This window comes from Cupressus sempervirens, chromosome 1 (genome assembly GCF_028749045.1).
Source record: "Cupressus sempervirens isolate cs-2001-9-10 chromosome 1, ASM2874904v1, whole genome shotgun sequence".
Taxonomy (NCBI): domain Eukaryota; kingdom Viridiplantae; phylum Streptophyta; class Pinopsida; order Cupressales; family Cupressaceae; genus Cupressus; species Cupressus sempervirens.
The window spans coordinates 614,565,220-614,592,306 of record NC_143118.1 but is presented as its reverse complement, the minus strand read 5'-3'; the positions used below and the strand labels follow the sequence as shown (position 1 = coordinate 614,592,306).

At 34.6% G+C, this 27,087-nt stretch overlaps 1 protein-coding gene across 2 annotated transcripts in view; it reads right to left on the bottom strand.

The window, feature by feature from the left end:
- LOC149579410 (putative inactive purple acid phosphatase 1) overlaps positions 1-26,808 on the bottom strand; it is an 83,064-nt gene extending 56,256 nt beyond the window's left edge. The window contains exons 1-6 of one of the 2 annotated variants that reach the window (XM_089832553.1): positions 26,378-26,808; positions 25,756-25,978; positions 13,341-13,432; positions 12,988-13,051; positions 12,652-12,774; positions 8,271-8,363 (exon numbers count right to left, since the gene is read on the bottom strand). In XM_089832553.1, coding sequence (XP_089688679.1) covers positions 8,271-8,363; positions 12,652-12,774; positions 12,988-13,051; positions 13,341-13,432; positions 25,756-25,932 — 549 coding nt within the window. In that variant the 5' untranslated portion in view covers positions 25,933-25,978; positions 26,378-26,808. Of the gene's footprint in view, positions 1-8,270; positions 8,364-12,651; positions 12,775-12,987; positions 13,052-13,340; positions 13,433-25,755; positions 26,075-26,377 lie in introns of those variants that run through there. The other variant, XM_089832560.1, reaches the window with a different exon arrangement.
- Positions 26,809-27,087: the final 279 nt, after the last annotated feature.

The following is a 27,087-nucleotide window of genomic DNA, read 5'->3' as shown; positions in this document are numbered from 1 at the left end:
ATAAAATCTTATTTTCATTAATATTGAATAATGTGTATTCCTCTAATTAATTACTTATTTTATCATGTCATTTTTGGGCATTGTCAATTGCTTAAAAAGGTATTTTATATTATATTTTGTTCTTTATTTATATTAGGATAATATATTATATAATTATGTATAATATGCACTATTGTGATAATTTATTAATATGATAAAGATCAAATAATAATAATACAAGTATATGATCAAATATATAATATTAATATTATAAATAATAAATATAGTATTTGATAAATATTAGATCTATTGGTTCAAAACGTGTGAATTGATACAATGACTACTTAAATTGATTGTAAGAGCACTGTTATTGAGCAGCATGATCAAACATTTAAAGCTATTAATAATTTCCTTATAGAATGCAAGAACTGTGAGATGTTCCAAACTTACAGGAGCTGGCAGAGCTGGCCTCTAGTACATTTTCAGCTCCAACAAGAGTGAGGAGCTTCGCATGACACAAACCCCTATGTGAACCTCAACTGATTTTAATTCATCCTGCCAAAGCTTGCTCCAACAATGGCATCACCTCCTCTTGTCCATACATAGGATTGACCATTCAAGTAATATATATAACTTTGTAAGCAGTTTTAAATTTGCTTTTTTGTCTGTATTTTGATCATCCCAAACCCAATATCTCAATGGGGCAGCCAGATAAATGGAAATTGTAAAAGTGCTATAGCAATAATAAGAATATAATGAGAAATTTCTGTGTAGCTCTTCGTAAATCATTTTCCTTTCAGTCCTTTTACCAATTTCAATAATATAATTGTAGGTAGTGATATCTATTACAAGTGGACTAAGAAGGACTCTCTCAATCAAGAATCCAAGACATCAATGATCAGTTTAATTCTGAAATATATGAAAAAACGCACTGAATGCATGAATTTTTTCCTTTGGAGCAGTTGCAAACATTAGTCTGCTGATTTTTTTAAATACAATATTTTATCATTGAAAAAAAGTCTTAAGGAGATGTTCTTGTACCTATTCATGGTCTTTACAGTCCTTCCAGAAAGTTTAATATTGGTGGTAATAGTTATCTCTATCATAAGTGACTTGAGAGGAAGGATTCTCACAATCTAGAACTCAAGACTTCCATGTGATTCTGAATTGTATGTAGAAAATAATGGAATATCTATTGTTTTCCTTTCAGGCACCCACAAACTGTAATCTGCTCAGTTTTTTTAATACAAAGTTTTGCCTTTTTAAGAAAAATAAAAAATGTGTCCACAATTCAGAAAGCTTCAAAATTTCATAGTGGTTTGTTATGGTAAATCGATGTTGCTATAGTTTTGCAGTTGTATTAAACGAAGGAGATGAAAGTTCCTTATATAGATTTACAAAGACGATGTTTCTAAAAGAAACGATCGTGAACTAAAGGTAGATATATAAACTACTAAATAAACTAAGGACTAACTAAAATGACCATTAAAGAAACGTTATAATGTTCTAATACCCTCCTTTAATAGTCATTGTTTAACTATTGTCTTTTTGCTGCTGCCGATACCCTCTCTAGATCTGCAAAATGTAATTACCAAGAATCTAGAATCTGTCCAAAAGCGAATAGTGAAGGGTGTCCCCTTCTTCGGAAAGCTTTGCAAAAAGAGACAAAAGCCTGCCATTGACTCTGCCACTGAGATGAGTCTGCCACTAACCCTCCTAGAATTAGAAAAACATCTGACCAAAAATCATCACAAAACTATAACAGAGCTGCTCTTCCCTGGAGATAGAGACAAGTTTTGAGAACTAGCACCATTTTGAGAAAAAAACGACAAACCCTCCAAATTTTGCAAATGAGCATGGCAGCCCAAATAGACTGCAAAAAACACAATTATTTATGAGACAAATCGACGAAAACCCAACACAATTTTTGAGGTGGAAAATTGATTAAAAGCCAACATGATTTTTTAGGTGAAAATCAATCAAAACCAAGCTGTGAATGTAAATTAGATTTATATCAGATTTGAATGATTTCTTATCTCTGATTTATTGTTTGCAGATTTTTATTAGAATATGATAGTCTTGATAAGTTTCAATTGTATGTGATATATATTCAATATTTATAAATACTGAATATCAAGGTGTAATTTCAGAACTCATGGTGAAGGCAGCATAAATGAATTTCGATGCTCTCTTACCAGGCCGAGTATGAGCATATATATGGTTTAAATAGACCAAAGAGGAGACATGTCCACTCAAGACATGTCACTTCCCTAACAACGATTTGTTTAAACAAACTAACAGATTACCAACCAGTGTCAATTATGATTAGTCTGAACTTAATCAAACCTCTACACAAGGATGTCGATCTCCAAGGGAATCTAACCAAACTTTGATCTGATTACATATATGTAAAAAAGCCGATCATGATCATGGCTTGATGAATAAATGAACATGAAATGTCAAGGAATAAATTTGTATTGATAGATCGATAGATTATATTGGTAAATACTATATATGCATATATGTTATGTGTAGATCAAGATAGATTATATTGTCATCCAATTTATCTGAACGAAGCTATTTCAACACAAACAATAGAATCTAAGACACGGATCAAAGAATACAAAGCTTTGTTTTTTAGGAAAAAGTTATAAACTCAAAAGATAATTTATTAAGGGGAAAAAATTATGAAAACCCATCAAAGAAACCTTCGTGCAGAAAAACATGAGACGTCGCATGGTAAAACAACACGTTCAAGTACATGTAACTCACAAGCAAATACATTCAATCTTCGAAAATCAAAAACTTTTGTGCTAAGATACTGATGCGCCCAGGATTTTGCTGGATGTGGATGCAAATGCATCAAGATGTGTGGATGCTTAAGGATGTTGCACAGATGTTGGCAAGAAGCGCTTTCTCTGCCTGCGGATGTGTGTGGGATGTGTTTGGGAGCATTTTGGAGAGAATCCAAAGAACATTCAGGCGCATCTGGAGAGCATCCATACTTTTTGAGTGCTTAGTCACTTAAATGACTTCAAAAACATGTTTAATTAAATTTTTTATTAAATTTTTTCTTTTTTTGCCCTAGATCCCTAAAACGGCCCTAAAAGAGGCCATTAATTGCTCATTCTTCTCATTTGGTTTCCATTTTTTCTTTTTGAAAGCAAGGTCATTATTTTTAAAGAGGATCATTCATAGGGTGTCAAATAACTTCTACAAAGGATGTCTAAGCATCTAAGGTAATCATTTGATCCATTTCATGAGCTTTTTTAGTGATTTTTTTTGAAATGTTCATGAATTCATAATTCTTCAAGTTGTGGAAGAATTTTTTCAAGTTTTTTCCTTTTTTTTAAAAAGAAATTAAGGAACAAGTTTAGCTATATTTTTAAAGTATTTTTGTATCGTATATTTGCACTTGTATATTTGATGTTCATAGTTTATTTAAATATTTCTAATTTTTTTTTGTTATTAGATTCATAGTTTGTATTGTGCAAGAATGACCACTAGTGATAGTCAAAGTTCAGCAGCAAGGCAAGGTGAACAAAGTGATAACTTCAGTATTGATGTAGCATCTCCATTATGGAGACGCACTGCAAGATTATCACAGGTTTTAGGAGGTGGGTCATACATTTGGAAATACAATGTATGTCATAGTAAACTATTCAACAACTCATATTTTTGGGTCAAAGCTCATTTTATGGGCCCTACTGGTAAAGGAATAGCATTGTGCAAAGGAAGCAAAAGATGAAAAAATGATGAGTGATGCACAATTAGCCGGATTTATAAAAGAACGAGAACTTGTTGATTGTTCAGTGAGAAAATAAAAAACAAGTTTGTATAAACCTTCATCCACAGAGCAAAGTGAATGTGCCCACCAATCATGTTGCATCCTCCCAACATTCATTCTTGGAAATGGTAGAGGAAGGTGAAGAAGTAGAAGTTATTACCCGTAAAAGAGGTTCGTTGGATCAAGCAGTCAAAATGGAGGCAAGAGAGTCTGTTGATGAAGCAATTGCACGTTGCCTTTATGCCAATGGCCTTCCTTTCAATTTGGTAAGATCATCATATTGGAAGGAAATGGTCATACCCATCCTTTAAGCGCCAGCGGATTACACTAGCCCTAGGTTTGAAAAGGTGCATACTATTTTGCAAAAAGAAAAGATTTCTATAGTCAAAACTCTTAAACCAATTAGGACTTCTTGGAAAACTTCCAGTATAACTACTGTGTCTGATAGATGGAAAGACACAAGAAACCAACCATTGATTAATGTGATTGCAATGTCCCCCAAAGGGGCAATGTTTTTGAGGGAAATTGATTGTGAAGGACAAGTTAATGATTCACGATACATTTCTAGAATTCTCATTGAGGCAATAGAGATGGTGGACAGTGAGAATGTGGTCTAGGTGGTCATAGGCAATACCGAGAATTATAGGGGTGCAAGTGCTTTGGTTGAGTCTCAGTACGACCATATTTTTTGGACACATGCACTATACACTCTCTCAACTTGGTCATGCAACAAATCAGCACCCAAATAGATTGGGTGAAGCAAATATACCAAGAGGGAGAGGAGATACAAATGTTTGTGACAAACCACCACATGTCACAAAGCACATTCAGATCATTTTCCAAGTTGGAGTTGTTGAAGGTAAATTTAAAATTGCAATTAGTTAGTTTCATTTATTTATTTAGTTTGAATAAGTTTTATATTCATGTTCAATTATCAAATTTTTACTTGTTTATAATTTTCCTTTATATTTGTTGTCATATTGTCAACTTGCTTAGGTTGTTGAGACTAGATTTGCATCTCATATTGTTGTTATGAGATGACTCCTCAAGGTGCGAACGACATTGAGCCAAATTATCATTTGTAACCAATGGGGTGAATGGAAGGCTTCAAATTCAGAGAGAGCCTTGAAGGTCAGGGGTATGGTCTCAAATGAGCATTGGTGAGCATGTGTGCAATTTGTATTGGATTTCACTAAGCCTATCACAACTATGCTATGCTTTGTTGATACAGATGCACCTTGCTTGGGGGATGTGTGCAATGGCATGGACACCATGGTAGAAAAGGTAAAGCTTTCCATACAAGCACTTGAGACTAACCCCACAAAATGTGAAGTCTTGTGCAATAAGGTGGAGGAAATTATTCTTCATTGTTGGGAGAAGATGACTACCCCATTACACCTCCTTGCATATGCCTTATCTCCAAGGTACTATAGCCAGGAAATACTTGATATGTCGGATAGAGTTGCACCATATATAGATGAAAAAGTTGCTATTGGGTGCTACACTGCATTTGCTAGACTCTTCCTAGATGATGAAATGCACAAAACGGTGAGGCTAGAATTTGGCTTATTTGCTTCAGAAACAAAACTTTCTCCATATGCAATAAAGGACCAAAATGACATGGGAGCTATCACATGGTGGTACATGTATGGTCAATCATTCAGGAATCTACATGTATGGTAAATCATTCAAGAATCTACAACCTCTTGCAATCAAATCCTCTCACAAGTCAGTTTTTATTTAATAGTTGTATTCTACAATTTAGTGTTTAACATTCTTTAATTTTCTTTTCATTTGTATGTTTAATTTTATGAACACTATCTAGGTTGCAAGTTCTCCGGTTGCTGAACGGAATTGGAGTACATACACCTATATCAATTTAGTGAAGCACAACTAGTTGGGCTCAAAGAAAGCTAAGGACTTGGTTTATATACATAACAACTTGCATATTTTGTCATGTAAGGAGGATGGATACAAGGAAGGGTCAACCAAGCTTTGGGATGCAACCCCTAAATGTGCAAACTTGGAAGCAACACTTCAAGATCTTACTGTGATGATGGATGATGATGTTGATAACATCATGGCACGTGCATCTAGCACAATTGGAACCATGTTTGGTTTAAATGACTTTGCAAGTCTTGCAATAGAAGGAGATGATGAGAATGTGAATTTGTTTGAGAATCTTTATGATTCTGATTGACTAAATTTGATTTGTGTATCTTGAGCCTTGACTCTTGATTGATCAACATTGAACCATGAACTATGTTTTGATTTTGTAATTTGAATTGCATTAGAATCTGTAATGTCACCATCTTTTTAGCATCTCAGTGGAGTTCTTAGCCTTTACATTCTCCAAAGGCTAATAAAGTCATTAAAATAATTAAAATAAAAAGGTGACTTCATATTTAATTAATTTAATTTTCTAGAAGCACAATTAATAATTGTATTGCAAGGGAGAAGTTTCTAGAGAGTGCATTTTCTAGAAATACAACTAATTGTTGCATTGGAAAGGGGGAAGCTTCTAGAGAATGCAATTAAATAATATTTTATTTCCTTCTAGAAGGGTGAAGGAAAAGAATAAATAGAGGTGAGAGCTTCATTGTTTATCATCCGATTATTGTGAATTGCATTTGATATAAACTTGGGAGAAGAAACTAAGGTTTCTGATTTCAGTCAGCCATTGGAGAACGTCAACTCTTCCGTGTTGCAGCCATTTGAGGTGGTGAAATATCCACTGAATTTGGCATTTGGGAGAGCTTCATTCTGGAGTTCTAATTGTGCTTAAATTGGAGAATACATTTTGGCTATTACAGTATGCATGCACGATGCCGCACTACAATATTTATGTTTGATTCATTTCCATTCTTGGGCATCACTATTATCAGGTTCCTCTTGCAACTATCAGTAGTTAGCATTGTGATTTTTAAGCATATGATTTTGCTATGATAATTTAGAATCAGATTTTGGCATTACTGTAGTCATTATTGTAAGCCCATGAGAATGAATTCACTAAAGGAGATACATGTTGCATACCATTTGTTTGACGAAATGTCCATCTAATAGCATATATGATCAGCATAATAGTTGTATGTCAATTGTTTGTCAGAATGACAGTTGGCTGTAGATATGCATTTCATATCTAGTTTCCATGTATATGCATTGAAAATACCAAAAGAATTGCACTTGCATATTAGTTTATTGTAAGAGGCATTGTAATATCATTTGCAAACATTCTAAATTTCTTAGCATAGAGAAGCAACATACAAGTGTTTGACAATATTCCTTGAGCTAAATTCAATCAGTTTGGGTAATGGATACTACAAAATCTTGAACTTTAGTAATTTACTAATTCAAAATTATTGTCATTTCAATTTGAAGTATCAATGGTGAAGTATCATGCTATGGAATGGTTTATTTTTATATATTTCTTGCATTTCTTTGCATACATATACATGTGTGTGTGTGTGTGTATGTATTTAAAATATATATATTTATATATGGACGCACCAGAACTCATCCAAAATTGCGCCCCCCCCCCCCCGCCCAAAAAAAAATCTACACATCTGCGCATCAACACCTCACACCCACATCAGCATCAAAACCAACATCAGTAACTTAGATTTTGCCCAGACAAAGAAATCACGTAGTCAAAACTCTCAAATAAGCTTGCGATTTTCAGCAAAAATTTTCGAAGACAAACCACAAATTGCATAAAATACCTCCTAACAATTTTTATTTTTAAAATTGAAAAACAATGTCTAGAAAAATTCCTAGATCACAAGAGGCTTCATTTTTCTTTATAAAAATCGCTAAATTTTATGAAATCCCATTGACTTGCTCTGATACCATGCTATGGTAAATCAATGTTGCTATAGTTGTTGTAGTTGTAATAAACAAAGGAGATGAAAGCTCCTTATTCAGATTTACAAAAACGACGTTTCTAAAAGAAACAATCATGAACTAAAGGTGGGAATAGAAACTACTAAATGAATTAAAGACTAACTAAGATGACCATTAAAGAAATATTATAAAATTTCTAATATGGTTGTGACTGTTTTGTAAAAAAAATTTAAAGCTTAATTCTTATGCTAGTACCTTTTGTGAGATATTTATCAACTTTCTCAAATTCTATGCAATAAATATGATAGATCAATGTACCGTTATTGGAAATGAATCTGAAAAAAATCGAATTCAGACTTTTATATTATTATGACATTAAAATTGAAAGCTTCAATACTAAATATAGGCTACAGTTCTTTGAATGGGGTCCATAGTATATTTCACAATTTTATTATTTTTTCCAGTCTATCAGATGGATAATTAAGCCATAGAGAAAACAAACATCAGCCTGCAAAAACTCTAAAACAAAAAATATAACTTCGGAAAAAATGAAAAGAAAAAAGGGAAAAGAGATCCAATAATTTCTGAAAGAGAAATTGCAGTACAAGACAAAGTAATAAGAAGCCTTTACTAACTCTATATTGTAATAAATACAAGATCTTACTTCATTCCAGCTTTTTCCTTGAGCAAGACGTGGATAAACTGGAGCTTTTGGATGCAAAAAGCTGATGGTATTTGAGATTGCCAACAACATTGGCTGTTCAGAGAAAAATGTATCAAATCTGTGAGTTGAATGCACTAAAAGTACCACAATTTTTTACAATCTGATCTAAGTTTATCCTCTATATCAACAAAACTAAAGACAGCTTAGTCAAAAATAATGAGACCATTTACTTCCTTTTAATAAATGGTTCAAACTTATATTTTCCTCTCGATTAAGCTACGGAAGGTAAGGAAAGAGTCAGAAAACATGGAACTTTAAAGCACCTGAATAAAACATGGAACTTAAAAGCATCTGAGTAAAAGGAAAACAATTACCAATTAAAAACATTCCATACAAAGCTAACATCACTTCTGAACCTTAAATGTTAATATCCCAAGGACAAGTACAAATGGATAATATTTGATCTAAGTTTTGCAAATAGAATTGACATATAACAATGCTATGTGAATGTTACAACAACAAAAATAAACATCTTAATTAACATTTTGTTAAGTTACACAGATGCTCCCTATTATTGATAACAAAGAGTAGATATTCTTGAAGGTTTGTTGATGACCCTCCTTTTGCTGCACACAATGAGCATCCTCAAAACAATCATATAGATATTCAAAACTCCAAATAAACAGGTTGTGGCTTTGTATTTCATTGTTGCATATAGGTATCAATTGGGGAAGCTTTATCAATGTTTCTAGGCCTATCTTTTGTATTCTCCTATTATTATCTAGTATCCTTGGCATCCTATGCTCTAATGCATTAAATGAATGAGATTAATGCTAGAATTTTTACCCTTTCAATATAGTCTCTACTTGTATTGAGACCCCCAAAGTTCTGACATGGAAGTTTGAATGTTTATTTCTAGTTTTTAGTAATATCTCTATCATGGTTCAGTTTTGAGCTAATTGTAAGTTATAGAGTATATCTTTCCAATACTTGTGTAATTGATTTGGTGATAACTAAAAAATCAATATATATTTCTAAGCAGTTTGGTTGTGCCTCTGATTATTTCCAGCCTTGCCAATATTTGCAAATTTTGCTTCTATGTTTGATAATGATGATCACACCTTTTCGGTATCAGCCACCCACCTTTTTCTAAATGAAAGAGACACAACTACAGTGTCTTAGTCTTATAAAGTAATGTTTAAACAGCATTTTGTTTTGGATGTTGCAACTTTTATTTGTCTTGTAATCGCAACTTTCTTTTTAGCACAAACAAGCCACATCTTTCAAACCTTAACTAGTCTCACTCTTCAAGATTGTCGTTGTACTATTAATGTTTTGGGTGTATTATGTCCTATGGTAAGCCTAATCTACTAAATTGTTTTAAAGTCCTGTCATAAAGTCATAGTTACTAGGAGAGTCATTTCCTGCCCCCTGAGATGCATCTTGGAGATAGAGACGTGTCTTTGGTACCAAAGATGTCGCCAAAAAAAGTCTCAACAATTAGGGTTCTTTTGGCCACTAATTCCAAAGTCTCCCAACCAAAAATTGATGTCTCCTACTAGTTATCTTAGGGCATAAAGTGTTATGAAAAACTCTTTACTCTTATCCTCTATCATCACTCTTGGAAAATCGTAGACTTTTTGTTTCTCTAATTTTTTGTGTTTGTGTTGTAGGGTGAAATTACAATACGAGACTTTGAGCCACGCATATGTTTTATCTTTGTTATTGAATTAACAAAGGAGTCCTGGAAAGATACTGAATTTTGTGGGTACATTGAAAGGTATTCATACATCTAATCTTTTGTTTATCAGTATTATTGCTTCAACTAATATTTTGCAAGTGAAATACACTATTGATTAAAGATTGTCTTATAAAGTTAACATCTATTCTGAAATAAGAGAATATGATGAATGTCCCACCCCATTTTAGCTTAGTGAAAATAGAAATAATTAAGTGTTTAGTTGATTTTAGTAGCAATAAGAAGGGGGAACCTTCCCTTAGAAGTAGGAGAGACTACAATACACACTATGGCTGGAACCATTGTTTTGCAATTGTACCCAAAACTGTCAGTTGCAAAATATCCACCCAACATCAATATTGGTACCCATTTCTAGAGTCGAGAATTCCCATCACCTAGTAATATTGCATATTGTTCAACAAGGTTTCAGACCCTTTTGAGTGGACAAGTTCTGATATCATCTGATAAGGAAACACCATACAACTCTACAAAGTTTAAAGATAGTTCTATTCTGCAATATTTCTCTTCCAACTTTCTGCACCAAAGTTTAGAGAAAGACATATAAAAAGCTATCACTACATTTGGAGTACCAAGGCAAATGTTTGAATGCATTACAATCTTCCTTTGTTGCCACCTTATCATCATTTTATAGAGACTACCTTTTCATTGCAGGGAAACACCATTACAATTTAACAATTATTTGGCAGCCATTTTAAGGTGAACAAATTGATGATATTCATCTTTTCAAACCTTCTTTCCAGAAAATTACATCATGAAAAAAAAATCACGAGACTTTCATAATCAGGTAAATCCATGTCCTGCATTAGGTTTCATCAATTTGACAAAATGCTTTCTTTTAGTTGATCGATAAATCGTTTAACAAAATTCTGAATGTAACTGATGAATAAAATAATTGCTTTGCGTACCGCAATGTAAACTAGACAATTTACTACTAGTGGTTACTTTATTATTGAAGATTCCAAATAGTTTATCGCTGAATTCTAATTTATCAGTATAAAGATCCTATCAATTAATCCAAGATCACTCTTTAATTTACACTACATTTTTCAACTTGCAATGCACGTATCAAAATCAGGGGAATTACCCACCAATTTGGCATCGATGCAATTCTGCTTTCATTCAACTAATTTGTCCTGATGGGAATTCACACTCAATATCAACTAGTATAACTTAATCAACTCTGTAATCTTCCTAAACTATAAATTGGTTGGCATGCTGTAAATATCATACGTCAAATTCCTTCATCTTGTTCTAATCTCAATATGCTCTCACCATGACCACATTGGGAACTTGGATCAGAAAGTGTTAGAATGTGAGTAATAAAAAAATTAAAAGTTATAGCAAATGCCTATGGGGCTTCTTAAATGGCATTAAACCTTCCAGTTATTAAAAATCTGAAAGATAAGAATTTATTTCCCTTCAATAACCAATCTAGCACTTCTGTCCGCCAGATATTCAGCATTCTAAAAATAGACACTTTTTCAAATAGTCGGCGAAAATTCTGCATTAGATGTCAGATACCCAGAAGAAGTTGCCAGTTGTAGAAGAAAACGATATAACTGATGCGTAACTTCTGATTGAAATATCTATAACAGACAAACAATTATGTACCTATTAAGTCCTGTGATTTGATTGATATGAATCGTAGGAACCAACAATTTCCTTCAGATTGGCTGTGACTTCCTACTAGGAGAAAAGCAGCTAGTTGAAAATTAATGAAAATTCCTAGCTGTTTCCAATGTGAAGTATGATAGCCCAAACATTCAACAGCAGCAATAATATTACTTACATACTGTATTGTTATCTTCCAGTACCTACGTATTCTTCTTTCAAACTGTGTTCAAGTAAGTAGAACAATAAACAGAAATTGGTAATTAGATATCAATGTCAGAAACGCTCCCCAAAATTGTGGCAGACTAATACCAATTTATCTTTTTCAAGAGTGGGGTCCCACAAAGCAGTCTTCAAGGCTGAAATATACTTATTACTATGAAGATGGTTCAAACATATTAATTACCATACTAGATAATTCAGTTTGACTGCTACAGACTTTCTTTTAAAGTGTGACCCATTGTGTTTCTTTTGAATATATCTAAATAGCTGAATTGAATGGCACAGTGGGCTGTTGACAGAAAATAGCTCCACATAAACTTGGCATAGCAGCTCTTAAAGGCTGCAGTATGTTTGTTTTCATAAAGCAAGCCTAGAAAGCTCTTTGTCTTCTCTAAGAGTCCATAGGGCTGCAAACAAACTAAAACTGGGATTAATTGCCAAAGATAGGAAATCTGAATTAGCTTTCTCAGTATTTTATCCTCGTAGAAACAATCTAAAACCTGCATAAATAAGTTGCTATTTCTAATGGGGTGCATCTTGGGCTCACAAATAATTTTCATTTTCTTAATACAAAATATGTTCAATCTCTCCTTAAATAAATACCATTTTGAGCAAGGTAAGCCATAGAAAAGTGATACAGAAAACAAATTACAGAGTTTGAAAAATAGCTGTTAAGATAACTAGCAAACTGTGTTGCACAAAATGTAAAACTTTACAAGGAAGAAAATAATTATAAAGCAAACATTTCTAGAAATTCTAAACTAATGATTATATACAAAAAGTTCGCACATTAGAAAGTCCCCCTGAGAATAATGCAAAGGAAAAATCGGCTCGTTGATTGATCAACAGAAGTTTCAAAGATCCATTTCCTGTGTGAACATAGTTGTGTGTTGAAAAGTTTGCATACTGGAACTGCAAAGCACATGATATGTTAATTTTACTAGATGCACTTTATCCAAAAATGCTTTCTTTTAAATGAACAGTTTTCCCTCTAAAATATATAGTTTCCCTTTCCTTAGATTCCATATGAAAAATGAATCTTATACAAAATTACTTTCTTTGGAATTAACTGTTTTCCCTCAAATATGCATAATTTTATTCATACAAAGTAAACATGCTTATTACCTTTATAGGTGCAGTACATAGAAATGGGGTTTCATCTTTCGTATCATTTAAGCAGATAGAGCCACTGAAATATTTAACCAGATATGCTTGTTAGTTGAATAGTTTCTATTTATCAAATGAGATCAAACTCAATATGCACAAATTCCAACCATTTTTTAAAGAAAACACAACCCTTTAATTTTCATTTAGATAGCATCATATCTTCTTCTTTCAAGGTTTAAGAGAGGGAAAAATGTAAATATCAAAGAACAGAGAAGGTGGTCATGGAAAAGAAATAATTGATAATCAGATGAGAACAAGAAATATATGGTTTATGCTTTGCATGTTTTCTATCTGCAACAAAAGATAAGTACTTGAATTTTGCTGGAGAGAACACTCCAACCCAATCATCATTGGATGGAGAAACGTGGTGGAATTTCACTGTCACCCACTCAGCTGTTTCACCCTGCAGATTCGCAATCCAATTGTAAAGTAAATAAGAGCATAAATATGAGAAGTATACTTGTAACAGCCTGTGAAAAATCTAGCTCCTCATGTAATATAATTTTTACAATAATCTTCTATGAGGTAGGTATCTCCATGAAAATCACAAGCAATAAGTACTTACAGATATAAAAGATACAGAGCTGCAAGCAAGGAAAAAGAACAAAACAAATGACATGATTTTTTAAAACATTATGCTCCTCAAATATACGTGAAAGGGGACCCTCAATGTAAACAAAATGAGGAAACTGTGAAATTATATTAAAAATATGTGCAGCTTCTCAAACAAAATTTATTTGGTGATATCATGGAGAAAAATTTTGATTCTAGAAGTGATGGAGGAAGTAATGATGTGCATTAAGATAAAATGAAGCACATTTATGAAGAAACCTGTGGTATTTAGTTGTAAAATATCAATTCAGTAATCATTATTAACCACAGAGCATTTTAAAAGAAAATTTGAGCAATAAGTAAATTATATGGGGCAAAAGAATGAGGCAACATGATTAGTAAGTCAGAGAAGTGAAAAGTAAAGCTATTTGTAGAGCACTGTAGCGAGCAAAATAAGCTGAAGTGAATAAGAATCTGAACCACAAGGGCACGAAGAAGAAGAATGTAAACAAGGGGGGCACAGTGCACTAAGAAATTTTGCATGGAATTGAGTCTCATAAGTTATATCCTATGGAAGGTCAACTAAGGGTAAATGAAGTATGGTCGTGGCAGCTCTCAACATTTTCAATCAGGTTCATAAGATGATTGCAGATTTGTGGTGCAAAGCTTTAGGGAATCATAATGGTTTTGGAGGGAGTTCCATCTGTTGCCAACTTACATGAGTTCAAGGAGGCTGTGGTATTAATAAATTCAGACTATCTAGACTTACTTGCAGATAGAGATCATCTCCTCACACATGGTGAGATATACTTTGATGTCTTGAAAAGAAAAGATGACATGGGTAAGCTTGGTCAGAAGTTGGGCATATCACACTCTTTGTTATACACAATAGGATTTCAAACTTCTATGTCAGCCACAATCAATGATAAACAATGCAATGTGAAGATGGTGAAAAGTGGAGACACAAAGGAAGGGCTTGGAAGGGTCCTTCGATGAAGGCATGAAGGTAGAAGAGACACATATACATGAAGAGTCAGCTAGCAGCTATAGGACAAAGTTTGTGACATGTCATACACTTGATTTTCACTTGGAGACGTCTTGCGTATGAGCACTTGCTGATATCTAACCACTCAGGGAAAGAGAGATGATTGAGATTGAGGATGACATCACACTTGGGAACAAGGTATGAGCTGTTTTTTTGATGTACAATGGCAGTCTCTTAATTCCATATAATCTTGATGTGCCACCCAAGAGGATCAGTTAAGGGGGCTGTGATTTTAGTAAGCATGTTGCCATTTGGTATACCAGTCCGAAGTGGTGGAGTTTTAGTCCATAAGCTGATGGTAGATAGCTTCCCTACTTCATGGAATATGGACTACTTTCATAATTTTCGAAGGACAGAAGTCGTACATGATTTTGGAAGACTTCCATCATCTCCCCTTTGTTAGAGAGTGGCACAGAGTTGATACTTTATGAACCTATGACCTTGAAAGTGTTAATCGTATTATCGAATTTTCCATTTGGAGGCTGCTGATCCATTCCCTATCTGCAATCTAGGAGTTATGTATTATCTTGCACTTACAATGGGAATCCATCATATCATATCTATAGGAGATCTACAGGAGTTGGAGAGTGGTTTTGTGTAGCTAGCACTCTGGGATGCTTCCCTCACCTTATGTTTGACAGATGTAGGGATTTAGGTAGTGATATAATTGACACACCAGGTCCTTTGAATCAAGATGAGTCAAACTTCCCCTCTAGGCATGGTGATGATCATATCAGAATGGCACAGTGGAAGTTAGCAATTTTAAGAGTTGTGAGATCCAGGTAGGACACTTCCACGGGTAGTAATGTTACAGGGTGTTGTGAACAGCTTGAAAATACTCCCTTCCGTGGAATTGTGCAGGCATACTTATTCGGCCACTCTCAAAATCTGTTATGATCCATAGACCTGGGATTCAGGGATTTGCACGATAGATGGGGTGCCTCCCAAGTTGTTGCAAATTATGACAGTTCTATCGTAGTGACACACAATGGATTGGCAGAGCAGTTTCTCTGAGATGGATTTGCATGATAGATGGGGTGCCTCCCAAGTTGTTGCAAATTATGACAGTTCTATCGTAGTGACACACAATGGATTGGCAGAGTAGTTTCTCTGAGATTGGTATGGTATCTTGGTGTTTCAACTGGCATATAGGTGAGGGTGGTAGTTGGTTTGATATGCAAAAGCAGGTTGCTCGAGGGCAAGCAATCTTTGGGAAGCGAGACTATAATGTCCCCATTTGTGTGCCTTAGTAAGCATCAGTTATTTTCAAAGATTAGCTTGTTATAAGTGGTCCCAGTAGGCTAATGTGGTGATTAGGGGGGCCTTTTTAGGGTGTTCTATGGCTCTTTATTTGACCTTCTGGTGCTTATTACAGTATTATTCAGTTCAGTGTCCTATTTTATTTGTGGTTTGTCTTCCCTAGATCATCACACTTTGATTCACACTTATATTATTAGTAAGTCACTTGGATGGTTTGCTCATACTTACTATTTACAGTAAGTCATTGGAGTTGTCAATTGGGATCATATCTCTATCTAGCAAGTGGATGAATTATTCCCATGAGTTGATATTGGCAATTATCAAGGGCTTACTAGTTCATGTTAAACTATCAAATTTAAAACAAGTTTAACTTTAATAATAGTAATTATATTAGATGACTTTGGGATATGACAACATAGAGGGGGTTAAAGTGAATATAAGTCATTTTCATAAGGTTCTTTATTTTGGCACCAAGGGAGTGACTTAACTTGGGCACAAAGTTGTTTTAAATAATTTAATAAAGCGTTGTGGCTCTCTTGAAAGGTTGGGACTCTCCCATCATGAAGATATAAATAGGAAAGTCTTTTGTCAAAGGCATGGAAGAAGGGATCTTCATAAGGAAGGTAATCATAGTAAGTTCAGTTCTGAGATATAAGACAGTTCTAATTTGCATAAAGGGAGCATAGGAATCAACGAAGGATTAATTCAAGAAAAAGAAGGAAGTAACTTCCAAGTGGGCAGCAATGATGGAGGGTTGTAAACCTTTTGAAGGTTGGTAATTGTGGAAAGGGTGTGACCATTGAAAAGGGAAAACATGGTGAAAGGTGTGGCCCTTCCTCACAAGAGATATAAAGGGGGGAGAAGGATCAGTTAAGAGGAAAAGAGGTTATAAAATATATTTGATACTCTTCACAAGGAAGAAGATGAGCAAAGAAATGAATCATTCACATTGCTGACAAACATTGTGTGATAGAAAATTTTGTTGTAACATATCTATGAGATTAGTACTGATTTACTGAATGTTAGATCTGAATTCTATTTTGATAAGGAACCCATATATGGTCTAATATATACATAATATCATATATGTCTATTAATAATAATAAAATCAGAATTTCATATCTATTATGTTATATTCGTAATGCATAATAATATATTCTTAGCCAATTATTTAATCAGTCGTTAATATGTTAAGAGGAAAGGTTGTTATTTTGTTGGAAGAGGCAAACTAAAATCTCAAAATGTAGGAGGAAACTCCCAAGATGAGATAAGAATGGGGTTCTGAAGCCTTGAGGAAGCCTACATGTAGATTGGTGTCAAGCACCGTACAACCAGTAAATCCCCATCCTTCTTAAAGCTATTGATTAGGAGAAAAGTAAGAAATTAGGGCTAAGGATGTATATAGATCAATGATTATTTCTTAATTTAAATGCATAGTGATATGTGTTAATCATTGAGAATTAGCATTTTTCTAATAGGTAATGTTACAAATTGCACTTTCCATGTGCAATCCATACCCTGGTTGCAAAATTTGAGGGTATACCAAGTTTAGTCCTAGTTGGGGACTTACAGATAGTATGAGAGCATTGAGCCTGCCATCTTGATCCTATAGAGTAAACATGAACCAATGAATCATCTTAGACAATAAGAAAGAATCTATGAATGCATGTATTGTGTATATGCTTCATGTCCTCATACATTCATGTGTATACTTAATATTTCAAGTGTATGCTCCATGTATGGTTCTCCTTTTGGTTGATCTAGAATAATTGAATAACTAGAGGGAACCCATAGATATGAACTTATTGGTGAATGTTGGTCAATACAAATCAGTTTCATTATCATTACAAAGATGGCCTTGATCTGTTTTGCTACAAGATGAGAGGAAACTTGTTTTAAAATTGTTATAAGGTGTGAAATGAAATGATGCGACTCCCTCAAAAATGAGATGTAAAAGGGAGAATACAATTTTATCATGGAAAGGGAGAAGTCAAAAAGAGTAAAGAAGGGAAGCGGAGACTAAGGAATAACGAAAGAAGATAGGAATGGGAAGGATTGATGAAGGGTTGTGACTGTATAGAAAAGTTGTAATAATGAAAGGTTGTGACTCTTCATCAAGAAGACATAAATAGGAAACTCGAAGGTGTGGAAGAAGGGAACATCATAAGAATGGTAGTCATGGGCGTGACCATTGAAATGGACAAACATGGTAAAGAGGTGTGAGCCTTCCTCACAAAAGATATAAAGGAGGAAGAAGGATCGATGGGGGGAATAGAGGTTATGGATATATTGATACTCTTCACAAGGGAGAGATGAGAAAAGAAATCAATCATTCACATTGTTGGCAAGCATTGTGTGAAAGAAATCATGTTGTAACCAATCTATGAGTTTAAAACTGGTTTACTGTATTGTTAGATCTGAATTCTATTCTCTTATGGTATAATTTATATGTATATCATAAATGTTTGTTAGTGGTAATAAAATCAAAGTTATATATCAGTTATGTTTATTTTCTAATACATAAGTTAATAAATATACTTATCCAATTCCTTAATCACTTGCTAATACATTAAGAGGATAGGTTGGTGTTGTGTAGAGAGAAACGTAGTAAAACCTCACAATGTAGGAGGAAACTCCCAAGATGGGATAGGAATGAAAAGCTGAAGCCTTGGGGGAGCCTACTTGTAGATTGGCATCAAGTGCCCTACAACAAGTCTGCCATCATCCTTCTTAAAGCTATTGATTAGGAGAGAAATAAAGAATTAGGCTATGTTCCACGGAGTTTCCGGGACGGGAACGTTTTAGGGGACGGGGACGTGTTTCCGGTACGGGTACGGGTCGAAGCCAAAATTTAGGGGACGGGACATCAGGGGACGGCAATTAAAAACATAGGGGATTTTTTTTAATATAGAGACAAAATTCAAATATGTATATCATAACATTGATAAACCATTCACCATAGACATTTTAGAAGATAAATACATGGAATATTATCAAATGGCAAATACTAAGTGCTTCCATTATAACAATATCACATACATATATAGCAAAAATTAAAATGCCTAAAGGCTTCAAGTATCATGCTGAAATCAGAATGAAATAAAGAGAAGTCCAACTAAAATTGTTAGTAAATAGTAAATACCGAAAGCAGTCTTGCCTCACTAAACACAATCTTTGCTCATTGCTGCTACTGCTCTTATGTTTTTTTCCTTCCTCTTAGCAAGTATGTTAAATCGAAAAATGAGTAGAAGAGTTAGTATTTTAATGGACCAAATATAGGTTGCATATTGTTATTATGTCTTTAAGATGACTAGGGGCCACACGAACAACAAAAATTAGGAAAAAATGTTTTTTTGGGGATGGTTTGCCTTTTCCAGATTGACTGGAAAAAAGGGGACGGCCAGCAGTTTCGGGGACGGATAGGGGACGGCAAAACTGTCCCCGATACTGCTGGCCGTCCCCAAGTTTCCTGCCCAAAAAAATTGGCCGTTTCGGGGACGTTTCTGAATTTTTCAAAAAAAGGACGTCGCAGGGTACGGCCAAAATCCGTACCCGCGTCCCCGTTTCGTACCCGGTACGGGTACTAGGGTACAGAGGCAGGGGACGCGTCCCCGTGGAGCATAGGAATTAGGGTTTAAGTATGTATTATTAATCAGTGATTATTTCTTACTTTAAATGCATAATGATATATTAATAATTATGAATTGCCTTTCTCCTAGTAGGAAACATTACAAATTGTCATTCCCATGTGCAAACCAAACCCTAGTTAGGAATTTAAGAGTAAAACAAGTATAGTCCTAGTTGGAAATATTACATAACACACCATACTTAAGTATGAGCCTTGTCACATCCAAGAAGGGTGTCACCAATCCACCATTGGCAAGATAAAGAAATGCATGTGCATCTAGAATCAATCAGAAACAATGTCATAAGAAGATCATCATTTAAGCAAGATAGACAAGAATCAGAAAGTGATAATCATATTATTTGCATATTTGTAAAGAGTTCCATCTACTGCTGATTGCATTAGTAATTCGTGCGATCCATAAAAAATCATAAAAATATCAGAACCTATTTGTCTTAGAAGATGGAATATTGTGTTTGTAACTCATCTAGCCAATCTAGGATCGATTGGTAAACAAATCACATCTCTTTTTATCAGATCAAATACCATATCAAATTTCTAGTTGAATCAGAAATTCCAAGAAGACATAAATCATTTGATAATGTCCATCTTACAAGATCGGACAGTTCATACATTCTCACATCCAATCCTTCAAGGATCAGTTCTTACTTATATCAGATTGCCCTGCATGTTCAGATCGACCATCCTATCAGGTTGATGTTTAAATCAAAATTTGTACTCATCCAATTCATAAAGGCGAATTCATAAATATATCAGGCATTCCGACCCTTCCAGATTGGATATCTCACCACTTTCCTCGTATTCATAAATCATTTGATTTTGACATTAGATATTGTAAGATCAAGACAACATCCACCAGGTCAGTGTTTATATCAAACTGTCATTGTCAATAACTTGGTCCATCAATTTCAGATCTGCAATTATATCAGCAGTCTTGCTTGGTGGTAGAATTTCAGTAACTGAAATAGCTTAGTCCACATTGATATAAAGACATTTGGCAATTGCATCAGTTAATAATAATATTTAATATTATACGATAACAGGGTCCCATTCTTGCATTTCCAATCTGGGCATATTAATTGATCTAAAATTTTAGTATCGTAAAGCAAGAAATCCATAGCCATCAATGTATCAGAATTGTGCACAATCTATATAAGAACAGGTAAATAGCAGTATTGATCATAAGGAATAAGACAACCGTAAGCAATCTCATAAGGGCACATTAAAAGTGTTTTCATAGGAAGCTGTCCTACCAGCCTGCAAAGATCTATGACTAAGAAAGAAATAAGGTACTACTGCAGAAGGAAGCCTGACCAAATTCCAAAATAGAACATCCAAAAAAAAGAACAGAAGACAAAGAGGGATAGGTACGGGGGGAATTGGCGAATTCAATAATTGAATGGCTCAATTCATGGCAGAGCAGCGGGACACAACAATGAACACCACGATGGCTGGAGATGATGTCTCAAATCGTAATCAATACTAATAAAAAACATAACAATCGTAATGGTAATAATGGAGGCAATGGTAGAAATGAAGGACAGTCAATTAATAGAATTCCAAATCGTCAAATCCCTACAACGAGCTCTAGACCAATGATACCTACTTTTCCTCCAAGTGTACGACAGAAAGAAGACAGTGAACTGGCATCAGTGGAGTTACAAGATCAATTTAATCAGGATTGGATAGGAGGGTCACAAGCAGAGATGTCCCTCAAAGATTACATGGATCTAAGAATGAGGCACATGCCGAAGAAAGGTAAACAAGACTATCACCTTGATTTAAGGAGAGATATTTGAAATATCAATACACCATACTTCAATGGTTCAGGGAAGACCACGGCATGTGCGTCGGTCCAAAAGGTGGATACATGCTTCCAACTCAATCCAATGTCAAAAGTGGAAGAAGTCAAGTATGCGTCCCTATATCTAGACAGGGTGGCTCATGAATGGTGGTAACATGGCATGATCACCACAGGCCATACACACATTATGCCATATGTGGAGTTCAGGGAAAGACAATCAGAAAGATTTGACAACAAGGACCCTAAGCTTTGTTTCAAGGAACTAGCACAACCAAACCAATGAAGATTGATCGAAGAATATGTTACAAGCTTCCAAAGAATTTTCATTTTGGTCACTTTCATCTCCGAAAGAGGGTTGGTTGTCCTATTTATGGATGGTCTAAGCCTTAAGGGACCCTTGTAGGGGTTGGGTCAAGGCTCTCAATCCTAACTTGCTTCAAGAAGCTGTTAAGAAAGCAAGAGATATGGACTCAAGTGCACCCAAGAATAAAGCATCACCAAAGGGATTAGCAATTCAAGAGGATAAAGCTGAAAATTCCTACTACAAGGAATTGCCAATGTGAAGAAAATGGATGAAGAAACTAGACAAGAACTCAATCATGTGCAAGGAACCTTGAGAACTAGAGCATAGATGCATGGATAATCATAGCATAGTTGTTGACACACCCCCTAGAAGAGCACCACTTGGAGGATATGAAGATGCCAACAAATCAAAGGAATGTACAATTCCTATCCTCACAATACTATACAACTACATCAAAAAGTTTGTGAATCACATTAAGAGGTCTTTCAAGGAGATAGTAAGCACTGGATATAGAAGGCTCGACTCAAAATCATCACATCTTCCGTGGTGTCAGTGAAGAAAAAAACAGAATTCTCTGAAGGTGCATTGACTACCAAGCTTTGAAAAGGAAAATGAATTATCCAAGGTTTCTTGTGGACAAGCAATTTCAAGGAGAGGAGACTATGACAGGCCAGCTCAACTTCTAAATTATAAAACAACATCATATGGTTCGAGCGTGGAAAGCGTTAGAGATCCCAAATTTAGTTAGTAGTAGTGACAATAGTTTAACTTAGCAAGTAAAGTAGAATAGGGAGTAAGAAAAAGACAGACTACATTGTTTTTATAAATGAATATGACAACATACAAGACCATGCAAGTTTGATTGGCAAATTATTGATTTATACCAAAAGAAGTCTACACCAAGGGAATTGACATGAAAGTTGGAAATGATAAACTTGTTCAGGAAAATTGTTTCTTCTATACTGTCCCTTTTTTTGTGCCAACTTTCAAAGGATTAGCCTATTTTCTAACCTTCATAGGCTAATGGAGTTATTCAGATGGTTTAGTTGGAAGAGTTGGAGGCCAATTCCCATTCCAGAGGTCAGGGATGTTCGGGATTGCTCTTTGTTAGAGTAAGATCGGTACACTTACTATTTATAGTAAATGTCTATTTTGGGAAAGTCGGGGTTTTTATCTTTAGTAGGGGACCTAGATAGTTTAGTAACTGTGTGGAGTTATGGTAACCTTGACAAAGGTTCCAGCTGGGGATTTACTATTTATAGTAAGATTATGGTCAGAGTTTTTTTTGGCAGGAGCACTCAAACTCATGGAATGCATAGTAATTGCTTCCTAAGTTGCATATTTAGGTTCTGGTTCGGGTACGGATACGGGGTTCGGGTACGTGGGTACAACAACTTTTTCACCCCTTGCGGATTCAAGTTTGTCCATATATGTATGTATTTATGTTCTAACATCCAAGTTACAAATACAAAAGGAAGAGTGATACTCATCAATCCGTATTGGCCCATAAAATTATAAATAAATAATTGTATTACTAATATAGTTTCAGATTACATGCATTACAAATTGGCATTGATTCGAACATGATCAACAAACATAACTATTGGTTGGGTTATACAAATCTATCAACAGCAATATACTCAGATCTTCAAACAAAGAAAAATCAATCCTTGACCTTCAAATGAATTGAAGTAGGTTGCTTTTCACTACTGTCATAAACTAAGGGCATTACATAAACCAACTTTAACTTGAATAATATTAGCAAGCTGTTGCAAGACACTATCTAAAAATGATACAAAGAGCATGCTGATGATTAAATCAGAAATATATACGTAAACTGACCTACTGCCTTGGGGTACTTCCTGGGTGGCCATGTTCATTATGTGTCCTTCTATGAAGGACCCACAAAGAACCCATGAAGTACCCCGGAAGAACCAGTACCAGGACCCGGGCCTAAACAGCAGTACCCGGTAACTGAGATTGCTTCGCTAGCTCACTAAATCTTTCAGCACTACACTCATCTAGGGGTCTTAGGGCTCCTAGCTGACTAGATATATATTTACAGATTAAAAGTTTATTCTTCAATTAGGAATATAAAATCATATTGCTATTGCTGCTCTAAATCATAAATCACACTTTATGAAATTTCAACAAATAAAAATAGAACAGAAAGGAAATTAGAACTGATATATCCCATGAAAATCCTTTCAGGTAAAAAGCTAGTTTGAAATGCAGATCTAAATAGATTTGACTCCAAACAATGCTTACAATGGATTGAGAAAAACTCACAAATAATGTAGCCTCTAGATCATTGCTTGAACAACATGTCAATATCTAATCTCAAACAGAAATACTGCTAAGCCTACAATATCATTCAAACCGATGCCAAACCACCATATTGAGACCTCTATTTATTGAGTTTTACCATCCAGGAAACTGCCTGTGGGTAAATCATAGCCATGGGCTTCCAAAGAGAGCACGCAACTCAGACTCAAGATGACCATAAAAACCAAATGTCATCTTTCATGCATACAAGTGAACTTCCACAGTTTGACTATTCAACTAATGAAACTAGGAGCTCTGCTTGGACAATGTAACTCCTCTTCCAAGATGTTTACACCCTACTCAAATTACAGTCCAATATGCCTTTTCAAGTCCACTTCCACTTTGTAAACCCACATCTAATAATCTCTTACACCCATCATTACACATTTGCCAAGTGTCAAGTATGTCTTACATGGAATCTTGAGATTCCTTCATGTGTAGCATCCCATTTCAAGAAGGCCCAACATTTCAACATATGAATATTAAATATTTATAACTGTTCCATTGATTTTGCATATGTTAGCTAAAACATATCTTTTGTTGCCCCATATTTGAACTTTGTCTGCATAGGGACAGACAAGAAACCTCCCAATTGAAGCTCTGTAAAATAGAATTATTTATTTCTTGTTCAATATTTGATGTTCCAAACAAAATTCATATCTTCTTATAGATAGTCAGATTTTTCCATGGAGGAGGTCCTGGTTTAAAAAACTTATCTCCATCAAATGCCCTACCCTACTTAGTTAGACAAAAGTGTCTCTATCCTCCTTTCTCTGTCCTGTGACCCTTTGCTGTTCTCTTCGCCTCATTTTCTTTCTTTGATGCTTTCTTTTTCCCCCTTTGCTTAACCTTATTTCTTCCCTCCTGTCAACTAACTACTTTATTTTCTAATTTTGAGCCCTTGAGAAATGTTTGATAAGGGCGTCATTGTCAAGTATAGCAAAAGGTAAAAGACAAAAGTAAACAGCATAAAACCTTGCTATTTGCTTGCCTCTTTTCCACTATTTGGATTTCATACATGTTTACAAATCTGAAAACTGTGTTAAATAAGTTTGGAGAATACTTATTAATAAAAGCCAGAAAACTCTAATACTTGAAAGCATTTTCTAATTTTGAAATAGTGAATAGTTTTACGGATGATTGTTGCCTTGGGATAGACTGATACATAGATTCAAAATGTTATTAGAACGCAAACAATAGAACCAGAAAGCTGAAACTTAAACTATTATAGATTACGCCACCTGTTAAAATTACAATATGATGGAAAGATCATTGGATGTGCTCAAGCTATTCGTTTATTTACAACAATCGTTCAGATGAGACAAGAGGTACTCTTCCCACAGCTCAGTCAAGGAGGTAAATTACTAAATAGTTTGTGTTCGAAAGAGTTTTGGCTACCTTGATGCTGTGTTTCTTTTTTGGTCAAAATATATATATGGAGTAGGATATTAATATGCCAGGTCATATACAAATCACTAAAAATATCTGATGGTAGGCTCTAGATGGACTATCCTGTATGTTATCCCCATATGCAAGAACTAGTATAAAAGGGCGGCTAGGCATGGTAAACATAGTTTCTGCCAAAACTCTTCCGGATAACAAGCACTAAAGTTTTTATTCAATGTTTCAAGAGAGTTGTCTCTCATTAAAAATTTGTAAGAAATTGAGTATATGCAAAAGAAGCAAATATTTTCATATAAATTGTATACAGTAATTTTGATGGAATGGGAACTAAGAGCATTAAACAATATTCAAATGCAAGTCAAGCATATTTATAGTTTATAACATACCTTGAGGCCAAGAAGATTGGGAGTGGCCTTAATGCTTGCAGAGCGATGTACAGCCATGGAGGTCTTATGAATTTCAATTTTAGAAAGAGGCTGATTATTATCGAAAACTGAAGTCCCAAGCGTTGAAAAAGTAGACAAAAGCAACATCACCAGAGCCGCTCTCCAGATTCGCCCCATTGAATTGCTTTATTACTGCGTTGCCAATAAATTGGCGTTCACTTGCCTAGATGCACAGTAAAGAAAGTCAGTCCCTGACTTGAATCATCGTTCAAGGAAACAAAGCTAACAAGATGCCTTTATAGCTATCTTCAAATTTCAATTCCAGCAAAAGTCGAGCCAATTTTGTAATCTATTAGCATAATATTGGGTTTATTAAGTAATCCAAAGAACTTTTGCCAAAATTGAAATTAATCACGTGTGCCCACAAAATCTACAGAAGTCAACTACGGACGGTCGCTCAGCCACATATTTCTTCAGTTCAATGCTGACTATACTGTCTATATTTCTTTATAAAAAGTGGTTCATTGACCATACAATATAAGCCTTATCCGTTTAGCAGAAAAGCAGATTTAGTGTTGATAAAAAATAAACAATAAACCTGTTGATCACAATTTTGTGTTACCTGTAATACGCAGAGCGGGCTATCAAACAGTTGCAGAGCAGAGGATCATATAATTGCTTAAACATGTACCGACTTAAATAAACTTAAGTAGAGTGGGAAAGAGAAAGAGGCGGAGAGAATATAGAGGAGATTCTTAAGCACATTCTCTCCTCATCGTATTCCCAGTTCATATTGACAATCCCGCCAAGACGATAAAATGTGAAAACTCTGCATGAAATTCTGAGCTGACTTGGCCATCGTGTATGTGGCCTGCATGTCTGGCAGTCATTGTATTTGCTTAATTTAGAAATCAACACTTGCCTGCTTTTCAAGTTTTTTCAAATCAAAATTGTGATTTTACCAAGTAGATTCGCGTCATGCGGCGAATTTAACTATATTTCAGCATATCGAACACATGCAGATCAGAAAAGCCTAGAGCTACCGGTCAAAACAATTAGCTCTGTTAAAGCAAGCATTATTTTTTTAATTTTTTTCAAAATTTCTTAGTTAGAGTTGTCTAGTGGTCTATTGTTGGGGATCTTGACGATTCATGTTATTTGTCTTCTTTGTATTAAAATATTATTACCATGTTATATTTAGATTTTTATATAAAATATTATCATATTAAATGTATATTTGAGATTTATTAGTTTTTAATATCTCATATAAATATTTTTTTGAATTTCTTAATTAGAGTGGTCTAGTCTTGATGATCTTGTTGATTTATATTT